At 33.4% G+C, this 12,346-nt stretch overlaps 1 protein-coding gene across 1 annotated transcript in view; it reads right to left on the bottom strand.

The window, feature by feature from the left end:
* ADAMTS20 (ADAM metallopeptidase with thrombospondin type 1 motif 20) overlaps positions 1-12,346 on the bottom strand; it is a 190,081-nt gene that overhangs the window by 73,229 nt on the left and 104,506 nt on the right. Inside the window, exons 23-28 of the mRNA XM_032876992.1 lie at positions 11,851-11,970; positions 11,178-11,285; positions 10,077-10,241; positions 9,676-9,966; positions 8,871-9,032; positions 7,481-7,657 (exon numbers count right to left, since the gene is read on the bottom strand). Coding sequence (XP_032732883.1) covers positions 7,481-7,657; positions 8,871-9,032; positions 9,676-9,966; positions 10,077-10,241; positions 11,178-11,285; positions 11,851-11,970 — 1,023 coding nt within the window. The remainder of the gene's footprint in view (positions 1-7,480; positions 7,658-8,870; positions 9,033-9,675; positions 9,967-10,076; positions 10,242-11,177; positions 11,286-11,850; positions 11,971-12,346) is intronic.

The raw sequence follows: 12,346 nt of genomic DNA, 5'->3' as shown, positions 1-12,346 counted from the left end.
GACTTATTACAATGGTCATATTATACTCTGATGTGATAAAATACCTTCCTAAACATATTCTACTAGATTTAGGATTGAGATAAATTGGTGCAGGAATTTAAGAACAATCTTTTAAGAACACTCTTTTCTCAACTTTGTTCTCTTGATAACCAGAAAGCAGATGGTATCTATGAGAATGAGGTAATTCCAATCTCAACTCTTGTTTGACATTTTAGAGAGGTCACTAAACTTTTATGCCTCATGGGAAACTATGAGGATCTAAGTCGCTGTCTTTCAAAAGTCTTTCATGGAGGTGGCAAGGTGATTCAGTGGAGCACCAACAAAATTTCTTAAAAGAATTTGTTTATATTTTATCTAAAATAAGCTTCACCATAGAGGTTTATATGCTAACCTGACACATACCATACCTTAGGTATCCTGACAGAGATCATTACTCTCCCATCCCACTTTGTGTACCAACTGCCATTCATACATGCCCACTTAGGACGATAAATGGATCATAAGTATAGGCTCAATAGTCTAATGAGTTACACAACAAACTTTTTAGTTTTAGGCTCAGTTTTGCTGGTTGTGTTCAAATTATCAAATGGGCTCATGAAGATGAATTATTCATTTTTCCATTAAAAAAGGAGGCTTGTTCCAAATTTGATTTTTTCTATGAGTGTAATACCTAATACTTTAAAAAACAGACCCATAATTTCTCCTTTAAAGGAGACACTTAAGAGTGGATGGGACAGCAATGATTTTTGGAAACTACTTTTTCTTAGAACATTTTTAAACTCTGGAAGTGTTTCTAGTATTATGTGATTTAGTTACCATAAACAATATGTCAACTATCAAAACTTCCAAATGTGTATTTTGAGGCAAGATTTTGCTTAAATGGCTTCCAAATCTTTCAAAGTCTCATTGAGTTTTAACACTATTTGTTAAAATATATATATAAAAATTTACACAACACCAAAAAACTAAATAATCTGATTAAAAATGGATAGAGGACCAGAAGAGACATTTTTCCAAAGATGACACACAGATGACCAACAGGTATATGAAAAGATGTTCACTAGCACTAGTCATAATAATCATTTTTCAAAAAAAATAAAAAGATCACATTAAATTTATCAAAAAGACAAGAAGTGTTGGCAAGTGTATGGAGAAAAAGGAACTCTCGTCCACTGCTGGTGGGAACATAAAATGATGCAGCCACTGTGGAAAACAGTTTGGGGGGCCTCAAGAAATTAAAAAGAGAACTACCATGGGACCTGGTTATTCCACTTCTGATATTTATTCCCCCCAAAATGAAAACACTAATTTGAAAGGCCATATGTATCCATATCTTTGTTGCAGAATTATTTACAATAACCCATATATAGAAGCAACCTAAGTGTCCACTGATAGATGGATATAGAAGAGGTGGTATATATACACAATGGAATATTACTCAGTCATAAAAAGGATGAGATCTTGCCATTTGTGACAACATGGAGGGACCAGATGGGTATCATGCTAAGTAAAATAAGTCAAGGACAAATAATGGTTGCACTTATACGTGGAATCTTAAAAGCAGAAACAGACCTATAAATATGGAGGACACTCTGGTGGTCGCCTGTGGCGGGGAGAGGCAAAATGTGTGAAGGGAAGTGGGTAGAGGCTTCCAGTTATGGAATGACTAAGTCACAGGAATGATAAGTACAGAGTAGGTAACAGTCAGTAGTACTGAAATAGCACTGTATGGTGACAGATGGTAGCTATACTCCTGGAGAGCATAGCATAGTGTAGAGAGCTTTAGAATCACTATGTTGTATACTGTAAACTAATGTAATATTATGTGACAACTATACAGCAATAAAGGAAAACACAGAATTCATTCTAGTAATTTTTAGGAAATGAACATCACAGGAAAATGGAAATTTGTCACACAAGTTTCAATATTTTTTTTTTGCATAATTGGTAACTGGATTTAAAAATCAGTTACTAACCTACAATAGGAACATCCCATGATAAACTTTTCTTATATGGAGGTATGTATTTTCATGTGGTAATTTTTTTAGCTATGGAAGCTACTGAAATGACAAATTGGGATAAACCAGATTTGTAAGCTAGGACAGTGTTGAACCAAGATTTTCAAACGAATGAAACACCATCCCAACTTTTAAAAAAAATTAATTCTAGTCTAATTTAAAGTGTACTATTAGTTTCAGGTGTACACTATAGTGATTCAACACTTCCACACCTCACCCAGTGCTCATCACAGCAAGTGCCCTCCTTGGTCCCCATCATCCTACCGCTTTTTAAAAATGAGATTACTATCACAGTTCAGTAAGAAATTATTCATTAAAAATATTTCTTATTCTAATTCACATTTGTATGTTTCATAAATCATATATTAGCTTGTAATGTCTAAATATAAAAAAGGGGATATGCTCAAAATATGTTATTGAGAAATGTTATCTATGATCAAGGGATTAGAAATCAACTATCTAGAAACTGTCAGAGAGACTCTTTAACAAGAGTAATGCCAAAGTCTTTGTTGTTCCTATGGTTATATAGGAACTAAAATGGTCTTCTCAGACTACTAAAAGGTAACAGAAAAACTAGGGTATCTAGGTGAGCTAATAATAATGCCTATATCCTACATAAATAGGATCATCATCAAGTACAGAGATACTGTAGAACACTTGAGAATATGTGGTTATAAAACATCTAAAAATCTATTTCCTGAAATTCTTAAACATTCTCAAGCATTACATCTGGGAAAAGAGAATTACCATAGAAACATGTCCATTTTAATATAGATGTATAAAGAAAAACATGGCATAGCACCATTTCATGTTGAGTTTTTTAGATTTAACATTCTAACTTCATTCAATATAACACACTCACAAGTCTCTTTTAGGATATCATCTGTATATTATCTATTTAATTTTTCCTAGGTTTTACATTTCAAACCTGCAAGGCCCATTTGTAGCTCCAAAATTATTTTCATTCCATCATATATCTTGGTCCACATTCTTTTCGGTGAGACATGAAATCCACCTACACAAAGGAGGAAGATGCTGCAATAATGCACAAAACTATTCTAGCACAGGGACTTAGAACACCACTCATCTATTGCTAGGTTATAATGGAATAGATTCTACTAGTTTGGCCCTTCTAGAAAAATCTACCAGCAGAATTATTGTGTTGTCAAGTACCATCCTCATTACTAATTCTTGGATAATTACAACCTATTAAGGTCCCAGGGCACAATGCCTAACATGTAGGAAAGGCTCACCTTTGGGAGAGTCAATGACTATACTGTAGAAAGAGTAACAAATCAATGGAAACATGAGTTTAATACTTACTAATGAGGTATGTGAAACTATGATAAACTAGGAATAGGTTTCCAGCTTTTTACTATGGCTATGTGTAACTTTTCCAAACTTAAGAAAATTTATGACTATAAGTAGTTTCACTGAGTTCTACACTCCACAAAGAACTGACAGTTTCTTGAAAACATTTCCCCACACATCACCTTTCCCCTGGGCTGCTCCTGGTCTTAGGAGCAACAGAGGCAGGATCAAGTTTCTTCCTGAGTGCATTTCATCCTCAGAGCTACAGTGGAAGGAGGCTCCCAACCCCAGAGTTCAGCCCTTCAGTGTTCTTTTGTTACACAAAACTGTGAAGGTGACAAACTATGGATTTACTGGGTATATGTTGCTACCACATGCTCATTGCTAAAAGAGCTTCTGTTTGCTGCAGTCCATTGTATCATATGAGAGATTTAGTATAGTGCCTACATAAATACATTTTAAAAAGAAACACTTTGGGGGAAAGCACTAGAATCTAGAAGATTCAAGTATCAAGTTTTCATTTTTTAAAATGAATCTTCTCATTTTTGGAGGAAAAAAAAATAATCCTTAATAGAAAAAATATGCTCTTGAGTTCTCTGGGATCATCATTAACCCCAGAACACGAATGATTGCATTCTAGGTAGACAAAAGTATTTAGGAAAACGAATCAGCTAAATGAGACTAAATGGGAAAATAGAGAAATTATTATAAATTTACTTAAAGAGTATTTGCTAGAACAGTTTGATTACATACGTAATGTTCCATAGTATATATGAGACAAGAGAAAAATAAAACTTTTACTCACCTTTTAAAGACTGTCTTGGTCATGAGGTTTTACCTTACCAATAAATAAGTTTACGTCATAGATTTTTATTGTTTATAAAATACAAATTTTTCTAGTATTTAAAATTGATAGCTAAACAATAGATCTTATGTTTTTAATCACCAATGTTCCTAATGGATTTAAAATATAATAGCTTAAATACTCAAATTATGAAAACATACACTATTCAGCAATTAAATGTTTAATAAGAAATTAATAGTTAATTTAAGAAAAATAGCACCAAGAGAAAAGAGGGATTCATTACAATACAGGATCTTTCCAGGGACTAAAAACATTTTAGGTATTGATCCAAGTAGTAAAAATACAACATACATATGAATTATGCAAAGCACAAAGCCACAACACATGTCATTAATAAACAAGGGTTAAAATACAGTCATTTCACATTGACTAATCACAAAAATACAGTAATTAAATTAACAGACATAGGTTAAGTTTTATTTCTTTAATCATGTTTATAAATTATTACAAGATTTTCCATAAGATGGAGAAAATTTAAATGTATATTTACAACTTTCTTCCAAGTTACATTTTAATGATTTAACACTTTATAATTCTGCTTTAAAATGAAATGTTTGAGATGTCATGTTGTTCATATATGTGTATGTATACATATATACACACATTTGTAATTTTCTAACCTAGTAAGTAGGATCTGCTGAAATTAAAGTTACCCTTGAAAGAATATTAATCTGATATGTTAATAAGAGGTATTCTGAAGTTTGGCTAATATATAGCAACACAAAGAGGTAAAAAGTTATATCTAGTTTTAACAAAAACAAAAAAAACTTCAGATCCCTTAAACCCTTTTAATATAAAAGGCTAATTTAAGGAATAAAATTCTTCATATAGTAATAGAAATCCAGGCACCTTAATATATATGTACTTTATACCTATAAAAAGTGAATAAATAAGTTTGCAAAAACTCTGATATAAACATTGTGATTTTTAAAATTTCACCTTCAATTTACGAAAAAAAAAAAAGACATTATAGTTCCTCACTAGTGCAAAGACTGAATTATTCAATGAACTCCTTTTGGAACAGGCATGGGTAAACAATGAAGAATTATGTACTGCTATGTACTATTTTGTAACTGTGGTCATTTTCTTGGTTATTGGTTTTTGTGAGGTTGAAAAAGTTATCTATGCACAGAACTTTACTTAACATTCAGGTTTTTTTCACTTACAATATCATTTACATACAAAGAGCATGACACAAATATATCAGAATATAGTACTAGATACGTTCCAACACCATATATAAACATTGTGTGACACTGTACACCTTAAACTTATACATTGTTACATGCCAAGTATATCTCAAAACTGGAAAAAAAAAATATTATCTAAACACCCTAGTGAATATTTGGAGAAGGTTGTAAGGTGTTTTAAAATATTAATTAAAAACACCGAAAATTGACCCCAAATGAATATTTGTAATGCTAAGAGTCTATAACTTTAAGTACATCTTATCCTAGATTTAAAAAGCATCATGATGTTTATTAAATAGAACAGGGGTCAGCAAACTTTTCCCGAAAGGGTCAAATAGTAAATATTTCAGGCTTTAAGGGTTAGTCTCTATTGCAATAATTGTTGTACCAAAAGCAGCCATAGAAAATACTTAAAAAAATGTGATCACTGTGTTCCAATGAAACTTATTTACAAAAATAGACAATCGGCCAGATTTGGTTCACGGGCCATAGTCTGCTCACCCTTGAAATAGAAAATATGATTGAAATATTTTAAGGTATTTCAGTACCTAGCACAAATGCTTAATGCTTTGTGAATTAATGAATTGACGAATGAGTAGGAAAATAAAACTTGGCCGTGCTCAGAAACAAATGTCATTACAATTTAATCCTCTAATTAACTGGTCAGGAGGTTTTTTTCCTAATTGGGACAAAACTCCAAGAAAGCAATCCATAGCCTTATTAAGAGCTAGGCTTGCAAACTAGAGCCAGAAAAATTCAAGACAACATAACAGAGCTAGTAAAGAGAAAGTGAATTTTCAGTGTAAGATGGCTAACAAAAAAGGGTATCTTTTTATAGTTGAGTTCCTACTCAAATCTCTCCAATGAGACTGTAAACTCCATGGGAGTAAGAAATAATTCTTTTTTTTTAAATTTCTGTATCACACTGCCTAGGATATACATGATCAATATTTTATTAAGTAAATATGTGAATGCTTTCTATGGCAAAGTATGTTTTTGTTAGTTCAAACAAAGCCATGCAACAATTTAAGATCCTCCTATAAAGTTATAATTTCTTTTTGTTTTAATATTAGTCACTGACTATAGAGATAATTTCAGCCTGAACTAGAACTTGACTTACTCACCAAATTGTATGAGTTTGAAACTTAGGTTTACATCACAATATAAAGCTTTGACTTGGGAAAAGCAAACCAAATGCAGGCATCAGGGTTGGTTATAAAGCCAGACTTATAATTATTTTCCAAATAAAGAACTGTTTAACCTTATAAATTATAACTAGACAACTGTTTTCACCTGGATAAAGTGTACTTAGTTGTTTAGGATTTAAAATATCAAAAGTGACCAAAATGCTAATTTCAACATATTTATATATTAATTATTCTTCAAAGCCTGGATATTTGAAATATACTAAATAAATCAGTCATGAACAATACTTATGAATTTTGTCTATGGCTCCAAACAATAAATTAAAACATCCCCAAAACAAAGTAACTCCACACAGTGAAGAAATATTCATATAAATTACTATATAAATATTTTCCATGATGTATGTAACAAACTGTAAACAATTCACTTTAAATTTCTCTATCTTTTAATATTTTCACATTTCCAAACAAAATACTAAATTTAACAATGGTTAAAAAAAAGTTTTAAAGAATGTTATTTGCTTTAGGATCAGTTACTAGACGTTAACAGACAAAAACCACATATAGTTATACACTTAAACAAGACACAGCCTTAATTTGCCATTGTAACAAGCACAATGTTAACATTATATACATATGCATACAGTCAAACATTTACAATTAGAGGACAAGCCAAAGATGTACTGGAGGAAAATATTTCCATTAGAATAGTGCTATGGTTCAATATTCCTTATAAAAAATAAATACATATAAAACTATTATTTATATCACAGTACTTGAAATTGAATGCATTCTTTTTCCAAACTATCCACTTTAATACCACAAGACATGGTGGCCAGTAATCTGCTTAAAACATCAGAAGACAGCGTGTACCACAGTTTATAAACAAGCAGTTAAAGGAGGCACAGTAAAACAAAACAAATTAGACAAAAAATAATAATACTATCGTACCGATTTCCATGGTCCCCGATGCCATGTCACCTCATCAGGGCAAGCATGCACATGACACTGTACCACACTAGGTGGCTTGTTTAAGATTTCACAGTTTTGCTCTTGCGACATTTGGCCATTGGGAAATTGACATATTACAAATCTTGATTTTATTCCTCCTCCACATGTTTGTGTGCACTAAAAATAAGAAAATTCAAAACTATGTCGTTTTAAAGACAGTATTATATTGCTTTATTCAATGTTTAATACGTAATGTATTAATGCTAGAATTTTCTTCCTGGTAAAAAAAAGCTTTAGTTCTATTATAAAACAAAAACAAAAACAAAAACAAAAAACCTAGACAAATTTTTGAGGATTAGTATGTTTCAGTAAGATATCAAGGATCTGCAAAATAGACAAGTCAAATAAAACTGATTTGCTTAAGTAATAAGTATTAACTACATAATTTATGATAGCCTATCAATAGATTACTGGGTAACCATGAAAGTTAGTAAGTTAACCCTAAATTTATAAACAGGGAAAGATGTTCAGTGTGTATTACATGAAAGCAGCAGGTGGCAAAGCAGCCCGTATAATATGAATCTATTTGTGGAATCCATACAAGACCAAAGTCTGGAAGGAAATGTATCAAAGGTTGAAAGTTCTTATCTTATCATAATTTTTCCTATCATTTCAATTTTTACAATGAGCATGCCTAAACTCAGGAGTAAAAATGTCATTTTCATTTTAGAAATTGTCAAAGAACACTTTTTAAATGTACTTGGTATTTATTAGTACCTGGTCAGAAGTGTATCTTTACACAATGCTTTACACAAATGCTCTGTGAGAACATATATACTAAAAATCATTAAACAAAAATATTTGACTAAAGTAGTTGGTTTATTTTGTCCCTGTAAAGCCAATATAAATCTCTTATTCTTTCTCACGCATAATACAGGTGGAATTAATATTCATGAGAACTACTTTAAAAATTATCTTCAAATCCCCAGAGTCTAGAAGAATGCCAATTGAGAACTCTCTGCTTAGAAAATTTACCACATGAGTGGCTCTGTAATAGGATATGAGGATGGTTATATAGTAATCTAATTTTCCATCTTTATATCCACCAAATCTTCTAAGGAAAGAATATACTAATTTTAGAGAGGCATTAGCAGTCCATAGACATACTGGCTAGCATATTAGATTCTGTTAAAAAATCTGGAGTATTTCCTATCATGTAGGAGTGATTTTATACCATGACAGTCTATTAAAAGAACAAGATTTTCCTGAAAATAAAACCTTTCTGTGTAGTATCGTGAAGTAAGGTTATCCTACAGGAACAGTGTGAAGTACTTAACTTTGTCTTCAGAAATTCACCATCGCCCCAAGTTTAGAAAGCGTGATGACTTACTTCTCCCCAGCTTCCGTAGTTCCACCGTGGACAAGGACCAGAGTCGCAGTGCCGGGTCTCTGGGGGCCTGGAAGCCATATCACAGTAATGGGCACTCTGTCCATTTTCATCCTGGCAGACCACAACCCGGTGCTGAACACCTCCACCACAGCTGCTAGAGCACTGCCAAGGATAAAAAACAAACTCTGGGTGCCACGTCATGAAATTACATAGAGAAGAACATCAGGGTCTGGACTCAGATTCAAACTCCCCCTTTTAACACTCCCCTCACTGGAATAATCTGAATTGAGAAAAATCTGCCCAAAACGTTAGTGTATTAGAATTTGCTGATGAATGGTGGAATAGTAAGGGTTAAGCAGAAAAGAATGAAAAAAAAAATGAAGTCTTTAACTTTGATACTGTTTTTCCTTGTCTCAACTTTTATATAAAGTAAGAGCTACAATTTGTACCTTTGGTAGTTTCATGGTTTTACACCCACTTACTGCACTATTATAGTAATTTCTAGGTTTGTTTTTTTATAAACATTTGCAGTCTTAACCTCTTAAAAAATTCTTCTGTTTTGATTATAATGGGCTCTAATCAGATTGTTTTTAAGTGCATTCCTCTGTAATCATAATATCACATTAGTGTATACTTCAGTAAGAACTCTGGGGACTTGTCATCTGCATCAAAAATCACTTAATCCTTTTAAGACTGTAACTATTGATCTTCAGATAAATTTAGCATTAAAAGTATTTGGTGTCTGTTAAAAGGCTATAATCGAACAAAATCACAGAATTAATATAACTCAATAAAGACAACTTACTGATCCCCATGGTCCTGTTCTCCACTGGTTTCCTCTGATTGACGGATGGACCCCCTGATTTTGATGATCTTCTGGTTTGTGAGTTAATGGAAAATTTCTGCCTGGAAAATGGCTCGGCTGCTCTGAGGAGCTTGGGAAGTGACTGTACATGGGTGGGCAGGCTGCCAGGTTACATTCTTGTTCTATCAAAGGGCGAACTGCAGGGTCACAGTAATTCTCATTAATTGGCTGATGGTAGCTGATGCATAAAACTTGTCGCGTTGTTTTCCCATGGCCACAGGAAGCTGAACACTGATCACAAATTTAGCCAACATTTATAATGTAATAAGTTACATTATGATACTAAATATCAATGACATTTCAACTTCTTCATTTTTTTTTTTTCTCATAAAAATACTTACAGGTGACCAGTTCCCAGTTTGCCACTCCCCACAAGGGTTAAAACAAACAGATACTTCAGCAGGTCGGGGTAAATGGGCACAATGCGATTCATCTGCTATTGCATCATAAGCATCGCGACAGCTTACGTAGCGCGCTTGGTTGCCTTGTCCACAAGACACAGAGCACTTAAAAAAAAAAAAAAAAAAGTTTACCAAAGTCTTATATGGTACCTCTCTCTTCTAAAACATGAAGTTTCTTAAAATAAATAAATAAATAAATAAATAAATAAATAAATAAATCCTATCACTTGGTTTCACTTCTGAGTCAAATAAAGATAGGGCAACGAATGCCCCACTCGGTTCAGATCATATATTTGCAATGAGAATAAGATACTACTCAAGTTCATGGAATTCTGATTATTACTTGCTAAAAAGATTCAGGAAACACTTTGTGAGACAATCTTATTTTAAATAACTTTAAACATCTAATAGGGTCAATATGATCCCATAATTAAAATATTCAGAGAATATCTGAAGCTTACTAATACAGCTTCTATATAAGATCAAAGCAAAGCATATACTCCAAATTAAAAGGTGATAAAAGCTCAACTTCACATCTACTCTATATAACCACTTGTGAGAGAAATATTATTACCCCATTTTGCAGATGAGAAAACAGACCTAGGAAACATCAATTTCTTGCCCAGAGAAAAAAGCTCTGGGTAAGAGCAGGATAGAACAGCATTTAGCCATTAAATTACCTATTTCTGAACCTTATACCAATTCTCCATTAAGCTACCTGGGAATAAATGCATAACATTAATTTAGCTAACATGAAGCAATCATTTTGTTGATATGTAAAAACCTCCATAATACAAACACTGTACTTTTTTTTTTTTTTTAAAGATTTTATTTATCTTTTTGGGGGAGAGAGGGCACTAGGGTGGGTATGGGCAGAGGGAGATGACAAGGGCCAAGCACACTCCGCGTTGAGTTGAGAGCCCGATGTGGGGCTCAATCCCAGGACCCCGAGATCATGACCTGAGCTGAAGTCAGACACCTAACCAACTGAGCCACCCAGGCACCCCCAAACACTGTACTTCTTTAAAAGAATTCACTTACTGGGGTCCAGGAACCATGTCGCCACTGGGCAATCTTTCCTATGGGAACAGCTGGCAATGAGGTAGCCCCAATTTTAGGGATAACAGGGCAGGGTATGACCATACAGTCCTGTTCAAAAGAAAAATGCATCTCAAAACATCAATGAATTCATCATGCTGATTTATATTAAATTCTATACTTCATTTCTTCCACATGTCTAATTCAAGAAGAACTGCATAATTACAAATTAGTCATGTAAGCATTTTAATTTTTCAGAAGTATAAGGTACTGTCAAGGGCTACAAGTGGAGAATACAGATCTGAATCCTAAGGTCTGGATCATTCTATCTGATGGTTGAAAAGAAACAGAGCCATAGTCCTTCAAAAATACCACTAAGCTGAAAAATCCTGAGGGTGCCCTAGAACACTACCCTCAGAAAGTTCATCACACCATAATCACAATAGATACGATCCTTCTGTAGTGCAAAGAATGAAAACCACAAAGTTCAATGAGTGATTCAGTGGCAGGACTAAACAAATTAATAGAGCTGTGAAGCTGGCAACATTTTAAAAGAGGTAAATTCTCCAACACACACGTGCACAAACATGGAGAAATATGTATGAAATAAGTTCAACACACTGATCCTCCCGTAACAAATCTTTTTGTTCCTAATCCATGAAGAAGTGTTCCTTACCTGCCTGTCACTCGGGCGGCTGGCCCCACGGCACACTCTGTCGTCTAACACGGCACTGAGGAGCTCGCTGACACATTTAACAGCACGCATCTGATACCCACGTCCACACGTGGCCGTGCACTGCAAGGGTATAGGCATGTATCGAACACCGTTATTCAAAAATGTTTGTATCAGCCTAATTTTCTTAATACAGTTAATACACTTTCAGACCTTTTTATTAGTTCTTTACATTGGATTCCATACAAAATTAGCAAATGGAATCGATATACATTTGTTCCAATGTAGATAGATAATACCGAAGTTAAAATGGATGAGAGTTGTCGTAACTTTAAGAAGTTATGTAAAAATGTGACTAGAGTCTTCATATTTGGGGAGCTAACCTCATTTAGAGGGACTAAATACTTTTCAAAATCTACCTGGTGTATGTAGGTCTTTTAACATGCTAAGTACATTTCAAAGAGAGGAAGAAGGAAGAGCATAAAGTTAAATGGAAGAT

Source organism: Lontra canadensis, unplaced genomic scaffold (assembly GCF_010015895.1).
Source record: "Lontra canadensis isolate GAN:19392208 unplaced genomic scaffold, GSC_riverotter_1.0 scaffold59, whole genome shotgun sequence".
NCBI lineage: Eukaryota > Metazoa > Chordata > Mammalia > Carnivora > Mustelidae > Lontra > Lontra canadensis.
Note: the sequence above shows the minus strand (reverse complement) of the source record. Positions and strands in the feature narration are given on the sequence as shown.